The sequence below is a fragment of the Primulina eburnea genome, chromosome 3, assembly GCF_022965805.1.
Source record: "Primulina eburnea isolate SZY01 chromosome 3, ASM2296580v1, whole genome shotgun sequence".
NCBI lineage: Eukaryota > Viridiplantae > Streptophyta > Magnoliopsida > Lamiales > Gesneriaceae > Primulina > Primulina eburnea.
This window is the reverse complement of record NC_133103.1, coordinates 9513963-9531130: the sequence shown is the minus strand read 5'-3', so window position 1 is coordinate 9531130 and position 17168 is coordinate 9513963. Positions and strand designations below refer to the sequence as shown.

Here is a 17168-nt window from a genome sequence, read left to right as displayed (position 1 = left end):
ATAATCGAATATTTATCAAATATTTCCAATAATAAAGACATGACACGCAACCCAAAAGGTGTATGACTTGAAAAGTTGTTCATTGCATAAGGTTGATGGGTGGTGCGCCATTGATTTCAATTGCTTCCCTCGCTCCTATGGCCCATCCAGGTGAGGGGAGGATGAACTGCCGTTTCGGCTACCACTTCGGTTGTGCATGGGCGGCAGTTTCTTCCAATATAGGGCCTTCAAAAGTCTCTTGGTGATATGCAGCACCAGTTGCAACTGGAGAGCGGGAAGAGCGCGCTCGACTCGTCGTTAGCACTTCGGTGTGCGAATGAATGTGCATCATCAAACTGATGTAGCCAAATAAATCACTACTTGAATTAGGAAGATTCTGCCAACACTGGAATGCTAGATCCTGCTGCGTAGGTGTTGCTCCGGTGAGCCCAAATAAAGAACACGATGGATTTTCAACTGTGTCACGAACAAAACGTTAGAATTTTTTGACGCTCGAGTTAAATGATGCAAAGATAAAGATTTCTAATAGCCAAATGTAATTACTCAACTCCACTGTTGGGTGCAATAATTGTCTCAGCTTGGTTGAGTGATCGAACCGTGGTGCTTGTGCTGCTGTGCGGTTTAAAAGATTTGAGTTGCACCATTACTACTAGCTGTAGCTTTTGGTAAAGCGGTAAGCACTCGGTCCTACAATTGGTATCAGAGCCAAGGTCACGGGTTCGATTCCTATTGATTGCAAGGAGTGCAATTATTGGGAGAGAGATTGTTGGGTGCAATAATTGTCCCTGCTTGGTTGAGTGATCGAACCGTGGTGCTTGTGCTGTTGTGCGGTTTAAAAGATTTGAGTTGCACCATTACCACTAGCTATAGCTTTTGGTAAAGCAGTACGCACTCGGTCCTACATCCACAATGAGGAGATTTGGCCTAGTTATTGGCTTATGACGATCTTATGGGTTTGGGTCTTATCTTGGTGGGATTTAGTAACAAGCCTTAATTAAATTTTATTGACCTTGAGATAAGATTATGATAAAATAATTAAATAAAAAAGTTGGATTGATCATATTTAAATTAGGTCGAATACCCAAATTGGGCTACAACCTATCAGTGTGCTTTTTCTGAATTGATAAACTAATCGTTTCCCGGCCTTGTGAAAATATAGGTGCATTTTATATTTAGAAGATTGAGATCATTACTTGGAAAGCAATAAGTGTGGTGGAATCGCTATAGGACTTGATAAACTTGAGGTGTAATATTGTCAACTAATTTTTCGTAATTATGCTGATTTTAATATTTTAGGTTTGACAAAAACTTGTATGAGACGGTTTTACGGGTCTTTTTTTTTTGTAAGAAGTATCTTTTATTTAGGTCATCCATGAAAAGTATTACTTTTTTATGTTAAGAGTATTATTTTTTATTATGAATATCGGTAAGGTTAACTCGTCTCATAGATAAATATTCATGACATCGTCTCACAAAAAACAAACTCTTATAAGTTTTTATTTAAATTTTAACAGACCGATATGTAATTATTTTTCAATGCATAACAAGATTTTGTTATTTAGTTTAAATAGATAATACGTAGGAATGCTGTACAAAAGGCATGTGACCCACGCTCTGTAGAATTTTCAGCCTCAGAACTTCCAAATGTCCAAAATTTATAGGTAAAAATTTGTGTGAGACGGTTTCACGGGTCGTATTTGTGAGACGGATCTTTTATTTGGGTTATCCATAAAAAAATATTATTTTTTATGCTAAGAGTATTATTTTTTATTGTGAATACGAGTAGGGTTGACCCATCTCACAGATTAAGATCCGTGAGACGGTCTCACATGAGACCTACTCAAATTTATAAGTTGTGCGCAATTCAAGATACATATTTGTGACATCATTATGCATTAAATGCTTTGATAATGTTTTTCTCTGATATAATTTTTTTTAGACAAACATTGTTGATATGTCACTCAATTATTGAATACATAATTTTTCTATTTATAATATCTAATAGATGAGTAAATACTCATCGATACACACATAAATAAATATACACGATAATTATATAACATATCATAAGTATATATATATATATATATATATATATATATATATATATATATATATATCCCAAAATCAACAAAAATCTTGACATTTCACTCTCATATTTTATTTTTTATTATTCTATTTTTGGCGGCTGCTCTCCAATATTGACAGCCCATGATTTGTGAATTATAAAATTTGAAAATTTCAAATAATTTAAAAGATCTGACCCCTTCTTGACGCTATTTTTGACGTCTCTCATATTAATTATTAGTACTATAAGGCTATGTTTGGTTGGAAGGATATGATAAACTAATGATTAGTACGTAAATGATAAAAAAAATGATTGTGGTAGGATTGTAATATATGGTGTAAAATAATATTATGTTTGGTAAGATTTTTAAGTGTAAGATAATTTTGAATTTTTTGATGAGAAGACGAAATTGCCCTTCCCCTTCGCGACGGCGACAGTGGCGGCGACGGTCGGAAAAGGTCGGTGGGGGAGAGGAAAATTAGCGACGGATTATTGAGAAACCGTCGCTAATTTGAATTTTAGCGACGGCTTATTAAAAAACCGTCGCCAACCGTCGCTAACCGGCTGAACCCCGGCAGTCCGTCGCCGTTCGGCCGGTGCTCGGCCGCGGTCGGCGGTCTGTCGGCGGTCGACCGGTGGTCGGCCGGCGGCGTCGGTGGCTGGAAGTGGTGGTAAGTTTAAATTAAATAGAAGGGTAAAATTTGAAAAATATGAGGTATTAATAGTTGGATAAATAATCCTAAGGAGTGAGGAGGTATTATTTTATCCTACCTAATATAACCTAATCATACCTAAGAAGGATAAGTGAGTTTATTTAAAACTGAACCAAACGTTTGATTGAGCTGGATAAAATTAATCAATCCTACTTTATCAACCAAACCAAACATTGCCTAATTATTATTTAGATGTGATGTCAATGCATTTGTTTACTAACTTCAACTCCAGTACGAATTTAAAAAAAAATTTGTCTACTTTTCTGTATAATTAAAAACTGGTATATTTTTTTAAAAGTCATTAATTATTACCAATACATTGGACCACTTACTGTATGCATTTAGAGTTTATTATTTATATAGTAAATATCAAATATTTTTCATATTTATTTAATTTGATTGGATAATTTTGCGTTTGTTTAAAAGAAATTTTACCTTAGTCTGTTTTTTTTTCTTTTCTGCTTTTATTGTATTCTTGGTTTTTTTTTTATTTACTTTTATTGTTCATTTTATCCCCAAACAACAGCATGTGTTAAGATAGGAAATATTTTTCTAGACTTCGATGGATAAAATTAAGGGAAGGAAAAAAGTTTAGTAAAGTTTGATTATAATTTTAGGAAAATTGCAAATTTGATTATTTATATTTGTATTTTTACGATTTTAGTTTCACTTATATGTTATAAATTTTCAGTTTTAGTATATTATCTTTGTTTGTTTTTTTATTTTATTTTAGTCCGTATTCTACACGAAGCTAAAGTGGAAGTATCGTGGAGCTAGTCTGGCGCACGAAACACTTCCATGGAAGAAAGACTAAAAATACAATTCAAAAGACCAAATTTGTCAAAATTAATAGATACATAAATAAAATTTAATTTTGAACTAAATCAATTTTTCCTCCATTTTTCTTTAGTTAGAAAAAGTATTTCCGTTCCACCAACCTCGTGTCTCCATTCAGTATTTTCATAAATTCTTTTGCCCCGAATTCTCACTTAAACCGATCATTCTAAAACTTTTTTTGACTAATATTCATTAACTTAAAAGCAAGACCAATTAAAAAAAGAGTGGATCTCATGAAAGACCGTCTCACGAATCTTAATCTGTGAGACGAGTCAACCATACCCATATTCACAATAAAAGTAATACTCTTAGCATAAAAAATAATATTTTTTCATGGATAACCCAAATAAAATATCAGTCTCGCAATTACGACCCAGTGAGATCGTCTCACACAAGTTTTTGCTTAAAAAAAATAGGAGGAGAGGGAAATAAAAAGCAAGAAAAACTATAGGATACTCAAATATTAAATGTATTCAAATACAATTAATTAATTTATGCCAAAATATCCTTAAAATTTGGACGGGATCCATAATAGGGTATGAAATTTTTTCAGAACTAGACTTTCGAATTGTATATACAAAATTTAAATATAGTATTTAATTTTGAAAAATATTTATATTGCGGTCAAATAATAAGATGAAAATATTTATGTTTGGACGATGTTGCTTAATCAAGACATGAGCGGGGATGTAAGAAAGAAATTACATCATCTGGCGAACATGCACGTGCAATATAAATACATCAATATAATACACACAGATTATAATTTCGTAATAGTTAATAAACTCATATTTTCATGTTAAAATACAAAATAACCTATTTGAAATTCGAAAATATTGTATCCGTGTATGAATATAGATTCTCGAATTTTCCATCTTAAAGTCGAATTCAACGGGGGTTGGCTATAAATCTACAATAAAAATAAACTATCCATATTCCATCATTTTCCTACTTTCCTCCGTCCCCCGATGGTCCGATCATCTTTTACATAATTCATATCTATAATATTAAAATCTTATTATAATCGCAATCCCATCAAGAAAATCCACAAATCAAGACCAAGCTTTACAGAAGTCTCGGCAAAAAAATCAACGTAAGAAGGGAAAAAAACAATCGGATCATGAAACAGCTCGTTTCTTCTTTTTGGGATTGTTTTCATCCCGCTCCTCTTTCGGTAATGAATTGTAATGGAGAAGATGATAAAGAAGAGGAAGAAGATCAAGATGTTCGAAGTCAAACAATCCGAAGCCCAAATCTACGTGTGTTTTCTTACGATGAACTCAAAGCTGCCACTCGGGGATTCAAGAACAAGATTGGGCAAGGTGGGTTCGGTTCATGTTTACAAGGTAATGATAAATATTAACAATGATATCGAATATTACTATCGTTTCCCAGTCTTGTAAGTGGTGAATCCTCAAAGTCAACTGTGTGAAAATCTACAGGGGCGGTTTATAGGTGACAAGTTCGTGGCCGTTAAGGTTTTGTCAGTGGAAGTGGAATCAATGCGTGGGGAGAGGGAGTTTGTATCTGAGATAGCTGCATTGTCTGATTTAAGACATGAGAATCTTGTTACTCTCAAAGGGTGTTGTGTAGAAGGAGCTCAAAGGCTTCTGGTATATGATTATATGGAAAATAACAGCCTCAACCATACATTTCTCGGTATAAAGTCGTATCCCTTCCGCTGTTTTCTGGGGATGAATATGAGATGTGGTGATAATCTATATATATACCTGTGTTTTCGAATCATTGCTAAATCCTCTTATGTCAAACGCTAAATAATAGAATTTTTTTGCACGTGTATATATGTATGTATTATCCTAGTATATATGTCGAACTCCTATCGCTTCGTTCTTAATTTTTGTGTGGAATTGGGACTTGTATCTACTCAGATGAGGTTCATTCATCTATGTTTTCTTGATGAATATAGGGACTGAGAAGAACAGGATTAAATTTACATGGGAATTGAGAAAACGTGTTACCTTAGGTACTGCGGAAGGACTATGTTACCTGCACGAAGTAATCAATCCTCATATTGTGCATCGGGATATCAAGGGCAGTAATATACTTCTCGATCAGAATTTCACACCAAAACTCGCCGATTTCGGCTTGGCTCGGCTGTTTAGGGACGACTTATCGCACATTAGTACCCGTGTTGCTGGCACATTGTGAGTAGGAACTGAAATTAGATACTATATATTGGGATGTTTCTTCTTGAATCAGATTCGATTACTTATTCGAGTTTTGTTGCTGACGGGTTCCTTTTTTTTTTGGAATCTGTAAAAGAGGGTATCTATCACCAGAGTATGCCCACAGTGGTCGTCTTACCCGAAAATCGGACGTTTATAGCTTTGGAGTACTGCTGCTGGAAATAGTCAGTGGCCATCCTGTTGTGGATTACCACCTGCAACATGGGGAGCAGTATCTAGTGGACAAGGTACCAAGACATAATCAAAATTCAATCCTGTACGAACTTTAATCCTTAGCAGAAACTGAGGAAATGAGACTCTTTCACACACATATTTATGTTTACGTATATACCTGTTGCAGGCATGGGAACTGCATAATGCCAAGAACCTTGTTGAGCTGGTGGATTCGGTGTTAAACAGAGATTTCCCCGAAAAAGAAGCGGTTCGGTTTTTGAAAGTTGGCTTGCTTTGTGTGCAAGAGACTACCAGGCTCAGGCCTACCATGTCCACTGCTATCAAGATGTTGAAAAATGAGACTGATACTGAAAACATCGAGATATCCCGGCCTGGGCGCATAGTTGATCTTATGGATGTTAAGATACAGCAGAAGCATTCGTCACATTCTTCTTCTTCTTCTTCATCAGCATCCATCAGTACAGGAAGTTTTCCAGCACGATGATGCTCGATTTCTTAGACGCACCAGCATAATCTTGGAGCTGAAGATTCTGGCAATGTAAATTAGTATAGGTATTGAGGTACATAAGGTTTTCAAATGTGTTGATTGAGTTATTTAACCGTTGATTATATAATATTTTTTCCGAGTAGAAATTCGTATAGAAACATTCTATGAATTCTTTTAAAAGCTCTTCCTCACGGTTCTAAAGATCAAAGCAACTTATCTCTACGAACGAATTCAAGAAATCGTATCGGATCAAGATCGTATAACAGTAGAGCTCAAAGACCATCATTTCTCAATTGTTGTTCTACACAGGCAATACACAAAATAACACGAGCAACTAGTTACTCCTATCGCTTAAACTTTACCCTCGATAAGAACTAGTGAATGGTTCCTATTTGTGAAACAATATTGCTCAGTTCAAAGAAAAATCTAACTCAAACTGTATAAAACAGAACAGGGAGAAATTATTACTGAAAATTACTAACAACGCTTGCATAGCTCCTGGCAAGCCATTCGCAAAGGCCACCGCCCTTCGATGGACTCCACGAATGGCATACAAGGAGCCAGGCACAGCGAACTTGGTAACTTCATACGTGAACGGATAATTCAATCGTCAAAATATACAAAGACGACGACTCCATGAATCAAATCCGAACTAGCTTATACTTGGACAATTTTAATGAGATAGGACTATAGGAAATGTATCAATATAGATAAATGAAAATGGTTACCCGGAGATATAGGTGTTGGAATAAACAGCATAAAAATTAGGGGCCCATATGAATTTTTTGTTATCAGTCACTTTTCCCGTCAAAAAGAAAAACAAGAAGCTTTTGAGTTGGCAGCAATGTATAAAGCTAATTCACTTCACCTGTAACCATCATTTCTTGTTCCATCTTTTATCACAATGTAGGCACCAAAAGGCCCCATCACTAACAAGGAAGCTCCACCCGCGGATGCTCTAATATTTATTTTTTCGAATTGGATTTCGGGTCTTAAAAAAATCGTCAAAAATGCCTTTATAGCATCTTAACCATGGTTTATGGAACAACCAATCAGGGACGGAGCCAGAATTTCAACTTTAGGGTGGCGAAAATGATTTTTTTAATTAAAAAGATTAATATACATATAGTAAGCTACGTAAACGAGGGGGGCGATTGGCCAGCTTTCCATATTTTAATCCCAAAACATACCTTTTGATGTTTCCATTAACAATATAACCGAAGAAGCCTAAAAAGGCAGAACTTCTTCAGCTATGACTGATACTGGGAATTGACGGCTATTACTATAGGATAGTTTGTGTAAAAAATGAACCATGAGTATATCACTCCCGGTATAGCATAGAGTAAGCTTATTATTACTATAATGTACTAAAGCAAAAACTTGTGTAAGACGATCTCATAGATCGTATTTTGTGAAACGAGTATCTTATTTTGGTTATCCATGAAAAAATATTATTTTTTATGTTAAGGGTATGTTTGGTATGAGTGATAAACAAATGATATATTGTTAAACTCATGTTTGTCTCATTTTTTATTGGTGCAATTAATCAAGAAGGTCATCAGAAAAAAAACCTATTTGGGTGAAAAGACATCTCATTGTTTTGGGAAGATTGATAATCCAATTCCTAAAATATAAAGTAAATTACCATTTTACCCGCAATTGATGGTTTATATTTTTTTATTTGCACTCACATCACATAAATAATTTCATGATGAAACTAAATAAAATTTAAAAACTAGAGAAAAACATAATTAGAAATCCACATATCATCCCTGCGCTTAAAAAATAGAGAAAAAAATGAGATAAAATGCAAAATAATATTAATTTTTATTAAAAAATAAATTTTCAGATAAATACATAATCTATAATTTAAAATTTTATAAAATTTTAAGATTTTGAAAACATTGCTACAAATATCATTTTATATACTAAATTATCATCAATGTTAATTTAGGGTATTTTTATCTCAACAACAAAAAATGAAAAATTTATCATACTCATTAAAATCTTACCAAACAAAACATTCTTAATCACTACACATTATATATCATTATCTTAAGTTTTGGCATCAATCCAATTAGTTATCCAGTCCTACACACCAAACATAGCCTAAGGGTATTACTTTTTATTATGAATATGAGTATGATTGACACGTCTCACAGATAAAAATCCGTGAGACCGTCAGACCAGAGACCTTGCTCATGTACTAAATGGAGTAGGTGATATTAGATACCTTGAATTTGATACTATTTTGTATTTATCATAATAATGCATTTTAAATATATTAACGTTACAAGAATGTAAACGATAGATCATGTTTAAATTCTACGCACATAGAAAGTTGACACCAATCCATATCAAATTAAAAGTCATTTAAGGCTATGGGCTTAGTCGTAAACATGAAATTAAATATACTTTGCATGCATTAAACAATATTGATGATTTTCGTGATAAAAATAATTAAACTTTTGACTTGGATACCTTTTGAAATTTTGTCATTTCCTCTTCCTCATATTTCATATTCAATAATGGCCATGGCCTTCTATACTTCCCTTTCAAATATTGATTGTATCTTTGGAGTTCTTTCAATAGGAAAATTTTAAAATTGGTACGACAAGATTATAAGTCATCTTATTATAAGGAATTTTCAACATCTGATTAGTTAAATACGATATTGGGGCAATAAAAGGTGATTTACAAGACTGACTTCATCTTTTTTGGTAAATTCATAACCAAAGAAGCAATTTTTGAAGGAAATTATTTTTGGAACTTCCCCATTTTTAATTATAATATGTTCACGTGAAACCAAAACATTTCGTACTTTTTGTTGGAAACTTATGCGTGACCTTATTTGGATTCTTATCCAGCACTCAAAAGCAATGTTCCTTTCCCCTTGTATGTGTCTGATTCGGAAGTTTTTGTATGGGAGACATCGGGATTCTTGTTTTCTAGATTTTGGTAAAAACTTGTGTGAGACGATCTCACGGATCGTATTTGTGAGACGAATCTCTTATTTGGGTCATCCATGAAAAAGTAGAGTTAGTCTCATGTGAGACCGTCTCACGGATCTTAATCCGTGAGACGGGTCAACCCTACCCATATTCACAATAAAAAGTAATACTCTTAGCATAAAAAGTAATACTTTTTCATTGATGATCCAAATAAGAGATCCGTTCACAAATACGACCCGTGAGACCGTCTCATACAAGTTTTTGCCGAAAAAGTATTACTTTTTATGCTAAGAATATTACTTTTTATTGTGAATATCGGTAAAGTTGACTCATCTCACAGATTAAGATCCGTGAGACGGTCATATAAGACCCACTCATAGATTTAACATAGGCCAATTCAGATGGGCTCAGGATACAGGCCTGTAGTTTACGGGATTGAATAGCTCAATCCAAAAAAACATAAATGAAATCAATATTTTTTTCCAACCATTATATATAATAAAAAGGTCATTTATGAAACAAAGTAATAGAAAATTGGATTAAAATGCTTTCGGATCTATTTTCAAGCAATTCAATCTGTTTTGATATTGATGCCGGATCCGGTTCAATCCAAAAGCGATCAAACCAGCCACATATTGAATCAGATTAAGTCGGACCGGTCCGAATTGATATAGTATGATAAGCATCTTTAGTTCAATGCTGAAGAGAATCTGACCAGAATCACACTAAGGTCAACGATCCGGTTCACGGGGCAATTGGTACAAGATTCAGGAACCAAAATTTTAAGGACGTAATCGAGTCGAGCCGAGCCGAACTCTTGAATGATTGAGCTTGGTTCGTTTATAATCGAGCCGAGCTCGAGCTTTACTTAACGAATATATGCATGGCTCACGAACTTATTCAAGCCTTTATCGAGCCTAAACAGACTTAATAAATATGATTTATACATTTAAATTTTCATTAAATTAATTAAAAAATAAATTATATATTTAAAAAAAAATATATTATTCTTATTAAAATTTGTAAATTTATTATAATAAATAAATTTAATAGATTTTTCTATATATTTCATAAATAATATGCAAAATCAATAAATCAAATATCAAAACTATCATTTTTCATCTAAAAAATTAGTCATGAACTTACCAACAAACATGTTCACGAGCTAACGAGCCGAATACTTTAAAGCTTGAGTTTGGTTTGTTTATCTTAACGAGCCTCATTAAACGAGCTCAAACAAGCTTTTATCGAATCGAGCTTCGAATAGCTCACAAACGGTTTGATTCGTTTACATCCCTGCAAAATTTTATCTGGAACCGAAACCACTAGTGCTGGAAATTGGTCTGTCACGATTCTGGGTTGGGGAAGCCAAACCCTTCAAGCCGGTGGTTCCAGTACCCACTGAAATCATAGCTTCATGACTATAAAATTGCAACTACTCTTTATAAACAAACGTTAATGTTCAAATAAGAAAAAATTGTAATTTTAGTTTGTATGCTGGAAATTTTCATGTTTTAAGTTTTAGTTTTATAACTCGATAACATTTGATTTTAATATAATAACTTGAATTTTTTCAGGTTTTGGTCATTTTTTGGACATAAGCCAATTAATCACCGCATATTGCTTAGTTGTCTTTGACGATCTTCGACGTAACTCATGTTGCAAGAATTAACCTATATTACACATATTACAATAAATCTAAACAAAAAAACAAAGAAGTCAAAATGGTACCAAGTATTTAAAAAATGAGAGGTAAAAAGCTTTTCGTTTCTCTTTTGTTTGTGATTAAATATATTTTTATTGTGTATAATGTATGTTTTATTCTCTTCACATAAACCATGCTGGAGAGTGTCAATGTCAAATAATAAATATTGGGCAGATCTAAAGGTTTCGGCCGAAAAAAAGACTAAAAAAAATAAAATCAAGTTATTAGAGAAAACCAAACATCGACAAACTGTATTACTAAAACCAAAACATGGCTGCTTAAGGACGAATATTGCAATTTTCTCTTTAAATAATAAAGATAATTATTAATTTTTCAGTGCAAATAATGGTAAAGGTAGCAAAGATTTTGTTATATTGCTCTTATGATGCCGGTTTTCGACAAGTGATAATGGCGAATTTGATCAGGCCCTTCTTGTATCCTTCCACCATCAACGGCATGGCCAACGCTCCCTTCATCGTCTTCCACCCTGTCAAGAAGATAGGCGCGAAACTTTTGCAGATTAAGACACAACAAATGCATAGTTATTGGATCCAGAATGAGAATAAAATTTTGAGTTACCGCTTCTTAACAAAGAAGTTATGCCTCTCCATGTCAATGCTGATCTTATCACCGCTGGCCAGAATGGAGCAACAAACTCAGTCCAGTCTGCAGCCTTAATATCCTGCAAATAAGTTTCAAGGATCAAGATTTAGGGCATATCTTACCTCTCAAATTGAAATATACATGCATAAAAAATCAAAGTTTAGCCCAGTTTTCTTGAATGATCAACTATTTTACTTTTTAAGCGGCAGAGCCGAACTTCTTCATTCAATAGCCATGTCAGAATATAAAACTATTGACTGTGTCAGCTCCAAGAGCTCGAACATGGGACAGACAATTTCATCATATTATCAGAGTCAAGGGGCGAAGGTTCAAACTTTTGGTAAGCAAAGGAAAATACTGTTGTGACGTCGAGAAATACTGATATGTCAGGTGACACGTCAACACTCCATCAAAAAAGGACTGAAAACCAAAATACAACCCAACTTATATAATAAAAATCTTAGATTTGAATACTTACACGACCAAATAAAAAAATAGACAACTCAGAAGATCATATTATGACTATTATTCCGAGTATATATGTTGATAGATCAAAAGCCGAAATTAAATTTCTCGTGACAATAATAACGTGGCTCATTAAGGGAGGACTGGAGATCACCTCGAGGGAGAGGGATTGAAGTAATTTTATGTAATCAGCAATAGAGAACCATGCCGGGAGGTAGTAAGCATCACATATCTTGTTTAGTAGTGCAGTCTCCTGTGGAGTCAGGGATTCTTCCGAAGGAGACAGATCCCTGTGACACCATGTGATTATGATTATGGTTCCTCCAGGGGCAGCCACCCGAGCAAGCTCATGAACGAACTACGCACCATAGCAAAATCACAAACAAATCAGTCACTTATAAATGGGAAATACCCGAATCTGCAGTAAAACAGATGGTCAAAAAGAACAGAAAGAACCTTTGCTTTGTCGGGCATATGTTCTCCACTCTCCATGGACCAAACCAAATCGAATTTGCCATCTGGAAATGGCTGATTCAACGCATCCGCAACTTGAAATGAAACCTGAAATAAATTTTTTTCTTGTTTATTGATCACAAGGAGCTCTACCAAAATTAAACATGTTCTTTCATAGCTTGAAAATTCTACACAAATTCTTAAAAAAGGTAGCGAGAAAATTGAAATGCTTTATGTGCCTTGCCAACTAATCCTTGTGCAGCCGCAAGTGCTTGAGCCCTCTGTGCCTGCACAGGGCTAAGGGTGATGCCTCGGCATTCGGCCTCATATTTTCTTGCCAAGTACCTTGAACTGCCTCCTATTCCACATCCCACATCAACGATTTTTCTTGGTTTTTGCAATGAATTATCTGCTGAATCATCTGCAAATTTTCCCACCACCCCACCAAGTACAGATAAATCAATGAAACGATAGCCAAGAAAGCGAACATAAGCTCAAAATAAGGGAAATGAGGTAATTTGGAGTCAATTAATTTCTAAATCGAAAAAAAGAGGCCATCCTAATTTTACTATTTTGTTCATAAAAAAAAACTTAAATCAATCAATATAAAAATTCCACCTCAAACTCAACTCAGACATAAAATTACAACTCAAAACTCCACACAAATGTGAACAACTTGACTTAAATATGAAAAACTTGACTCAAATATAAAAAATTCGACCCATGCTCAACTCAAATATGAAAAGCTCGATCCAAATTCGACTTAAAATGTGAAAAAACTCGACCTATATATAATATGTATATAATTATTTATGTAAATATTCAATCAAATAATATATTGTAGATTTGTAGTGATAAGATGGTGTGCCGTGGAAAATACAACTTGAATTTGGATTAAATTAAAATATGATATTATATTTTTATTTTATTTTGACAATTAAAAGATCATTCTTCAACCAAATAAAAAAAATTCTCCTCAATCAAAATAAATTAGTGAAAATTCATATATATTTCATGAACACTTAAAATATGCAAATTAAAACATTGTGCCATTCTTTCACTTTATACAAAATTGCTCTACTGACCCGAAACTGAGGCGAAGCGCAGGGACTCCTCGATCATCCGGATTTGAGCCAACCGGTGGTCCGATTCCGATACGTCGGATCCCGGGTCGTAGAATCCGTGATGCATGTGGTCCCCCCATATGTCCTCCCAGATTCCCGAAGACTCGTCGTACAACTCCGCTATCCCCTTCTGCAGCTTCTCCGTCGCCGCCGCCGCGTTCACGATCATTCTCCTCCGCTTCCTGCCGCCAATCTTCAGCGATGATATCTTCCTATTGTAACCAACTAGCCCCGCGAATTTCAGGACCACTATATGGGAGCTGCTCGTGTACAATGGTGGGCAACGATTCGTCAGCTGCCCGCCATACATCCACGTGCTGCAATCTGCACAGCTACCCATTTTCGAGTCTGATTAGAATTCAAAATCTAACGAAAAAGCAATTTCGGAGAAGATGAGATAATGATTGGTTATGGATCTCCTCGATAATAGGAGATGGGAAAACCGTCTTCGTCGGAATGGATAATGGTAGAACAATTTCTTCACATTTTCTAATTATATAAATCATTAGAGGATTCGAAAGCGCGCAAATATAGAAACCCGACAAGATTTATATTATTTTTATATATATTTAAATTTTGAATATGAAAATTTAACCAACAATTCAATAAATAATATATAAAGTATAATACACAATTTAAAATTGATAACTGAGAAAAAAAACATTTTTTTTTAATACCAAAAGGTAATTTTTTTAAAGACTTTTGCTTTATTATTAGTATTAATAATGTAACGGCACCACAGTCCACACGTCAAAAGGTATCAATATTTTATCACATTTTCGGAAAATAAATCTTCCAGTATAGTCTCGAAGATTGTGGCATATATTTGGTTTTAATTATTTTGTGAAAGAAATATTTTTTATTATTATTGTAGCCATCATGTCATGTAATAATTTGTCGGGTTGCTGATATCAGATAAATTATAATTATTTTAATGATATTTGAATTATGAAATATTAAAAGTTGAGCAGTATTAAACATTTTATTACTCAAGAGCAATTTGATTACATTTTATTTCTATTTGAATTATGACGTCTATTTTGAAAATAAGTCGTACCCCAAATCATTTTATTACAATTAAATTTTTCTCATAATTTTCATTTGTGGAAACTTACATGCTTCTTTTCCCACTACGTGTCTCTTAAGGATCATTGAACTATCGTTTGGAAATATCCTAACTATAAATCTCAAATGGAAAACTAACAAAATACTCTATCAAAATTGTGGGATCTTGAAATTCTAGTCACCGTTTTCATTCCATTAGAAAGATTATTTTATTGGTGTCTACAAAGAACCTCTACATTTTAGCGTGGAGGAATCGAATTCATTTTCTTCATTGGCAATAACTTGTGTGAGACGGTCACACAGGTCATATTTATGAGACGAGTCTTTTATTTTGGTCATCTATTAAAAAGTATTACTTTTTATGCTAAGAATATTACTTTAATTATGAATATGGGTAGAATTGACCCGTCTCACGGATTAAGATCCGTGAGACGGTCTCACATTAGACCCACTCTTCTTCATTTCTCCCCTTATTCTCTCTTGTATTCAATAAATTCCCAAACATAACCACTTCTCCCGAAATTCAAGAGTTCCAAATAATTGTTCATGAATACATGAGCAAGGTTAATTTAAGCATAACCCCAATTCTTGAAGGCTTCCAAGAGATTATATTGTAAGAAAATTGGCTCATATCAAAGGAAGAAAAAACGTGTAGGAAATCATGACTAGAATAAAAATCGAGCTACAAAAATAATATTAAACTATAAAACGTGACGAAATCCCTGTTTTTTTTGTAGTGAAGCTACTGCATTGGCTCAGTGGTTAACCCAATGCATATCGAATGGTAGCTGTGCTTTGTTCCATCGTCATAAAAAAACACTATCAAATATAACTAACTACACATAGGTCAAAATGTCACGTGCCATTGGCTTCTTCCTCGTTGATATCCTCCAAAATCGTCTCTAACTCTGGTGTATTGGAGGCCTTTAAGGGATATATGACACAATGTGGAGCTACTGTCATCCAAGAATTCAACTTCGGAGTAGTGTTCTTCGCCATTTTTTCCGAAAAAAACGCAAGTACCTGAAGTCTGAACAGACATCAAGATAAGAGCAAGTAACGACTTGTTGGGATGAATTGAGGCTCTCTTTCCTCCTTACTCTTGGAAGAAAGAGAGATGAGAAAGTATTCGATAAATGAATGCTAGCGAAATTTTATTCTCAATGAAAATTAGGGTTTTCAAATTGTATTGGATTTTTGAGAGAATGAGCAAATTTATAGAGGGGGATTGAATTTGGGAAGTGTGATGTAGAGTGAAATATGGGGCGTTTGATGAATTGAAAGGTACATAATTTGTTGTAAGTGGGCAAAATTTTGGAGTGGATGAAATGATAAAAGGAATGGAGGATTTTTTACACGGTTTACCACTTAAATGTTGGCATAGAATTATGCCACAAAATTGAGGGTTTCACTCCCTCACGTCCATTCTAAACTTACACTTTCCACATGGATATATATATATATATATAACTTAATGCCGTGACACAATCCCCGGTTGCAAAAACAATCGAGTCACAATTTTAAATTATATAAACACATGTGGTAATGAATTGGAGACAAATTATATGGTTTCCATGTGCCAATTAGTTGGTCCAAAGATAGACTAATTGTTCGTCATGATTAATTGTCAATATTATATCGCTACACCGAGAGTATCACTTACAAATTAATATTTCCGTCCAAAGACTAAATAATAATGATGTGTTAGATATCTCGTGATGGATTTACCCGCACTTTGGCACTAAAGTTAGAGCTATGTGTGGATTTGATCGTGCATGTGGTTTTGATTTTTCTTCCTGAACATTCCAGTCAGTTTAAGGTCAATTATATATAATTGTCCTCTAAGGACAATGGAAGTAAAAGAAGAAAAGTAGAGAGGCTGAGGTGGTCCAACTAAAAAGAAACAAATCGAGGTATCCGGTTGTTTCTTTTGTCGCACTCCTAGAAACCAAAAGAGAGAATGTGTCGAATATTCTCACTATGATTTGTTCTAAAGTTAATTCAGCTCTAGTGTCAAGTCACAGTTGGTGAGTGGAATTTTAGTCTTTGCAGGGTTTATTGGACTGCATAAAGCCAATGATGAAAGATTTCATCTGGGGAGATGACATATCATTGAAGTTGGGGCTTGTGATGTTTTAGACGACTAGCATGAAGCACGTGCGATGTACGTAAATAACAATTATATGATAAAAATAAAAAACATTGATTTTCTAAAAAAAATATTATGACTCATTTTGTTATTTATTTGAGTTTAATCTCTTGTTATATTAGACGAATAAATTAATTAAAAACTTATATAATTTATTTTCGAATTTT

General features: G+C 34.0%; 3 protein-coding genes and 2 long non-coding RNA genes across 6 annotated transcripts in view; 2 read left to right on the top strand and 3 right to left on the bottom strand.

Annotated features, from left to right (window-relative positions):
- The first annotated feature begins 4485 nt into the window (after positions 1-4485).
- Positions 4486-7173, top strand: LOC140826138 (putative serine/threonine-protein kinase). Its single transcript, XM_073188289.1, is given in 6 exon segments — positions 4486-4954; positions 4956-4964; positions 5061-5277; positions 5546-5783; positions 5902-6052; positions 6166-7173. Coding segments are annotated over 6 exon segments (1149 nt in total). The 5' UTR covers positions 4486-4738; the 3' UTR covers positions 6484-7173.
- LOC140826139 (uncharacterized) lies at positions 5622-6303 on the bottom strand. Its single transcript, XR_012116789.1, has 2 exons — positions 6157-6303; positions 5622-6019 (listed from the first exon to the last, which is right to left on the bottom strand). It is a non-coding gene; the product is annotated as an uncharacterized lncRNA (long non-coding RNA).
- On the bottom strand, positions 6390-7792 carry LOC140826140 (uncharacterized). The gene is made up of 3 exons (XR_012116790.1): positions 7677-7792; positions 7215-7444; positions 6390-6529 (listed from the first exon to the last, which is right to left on the bottom strand). It is a non-coding gene; the product is annotated as an uncharacterized lncRNA (long non-coding RNA).
- A 3591-nt stretch (positions 7793-11383) lies between these two features.
- Positions 11384-14275, bottom strand: LOC140826137 (gamma-tocopherol methyltransferase, chloroplastic). 2 transcript variants are annotated; one of them, XM_073188287.1, is made up of 6 exons: positions 13749-14275; positions 12903-13072; positions 12667-12771; positions 12365-12568; positions 11722-11824; positions 11384-11629 (listed from the first exon to the last, which is right to left on the bottom strand). In XM_073188287.1, exons 1-6 carry the CDS (start codon positions 14125-14127, stop codon positions 11523-11525), a joined length of 1068 nt encoding a protein of 355 aa, XP_073044388.1. In that variant the 5' UTR covers positions 14128-14275; the 3' UTR covers positions 11384-11522. The 2 variants fall into 2 exon arrangements, with proteins under 2 accessions (XP_073044388.1, XP_073044387.1); XM_073188286.1 differs by having other exon boundaries at positions 12903-13084; positions 13749-14271.
- A 1727-nt stretch (positions 14276-16002) lies between these two features.
- Positions 16003-17168, top strand: part of LOC140826135 (pyruvate kinase 1, cytosolic-like) — a 102162-nt gene continuing 100996 nt past the window's right edge. Inside the window, exon 1 of the mRNA XM_073188285.1 lies at positions 16003-16017. The gene's annotated coding sequence lies outside the window, so the exon portion shown is untranslated. The remainder of the gene's footprint in view (positions 16018-17168) is intronic.

Coding starts and splice junctions, on each gene's coding strand:
- LOC140826137 (XM_073188286.1), bottom strand. CDS start 14,127: ATGGGTAGCTGTGCAGATTGCAGCACGTGGATGTATGGCGGGCAGCTG. Junction 12,772..12,902: donor CACAAGGATTAGTTGGCAAG/GCACATAAAGCA, acceptor AATTTATTTCAG/GTTTCATTTCAAGTTGCGGA. Junction 11,825..12,364: donor TTCAATCCCTCTCCCTCGAG/GTGATCTCCAGT, acceptor ACTTATTTGCAG/GATATTAAGGCTGCAGACTG.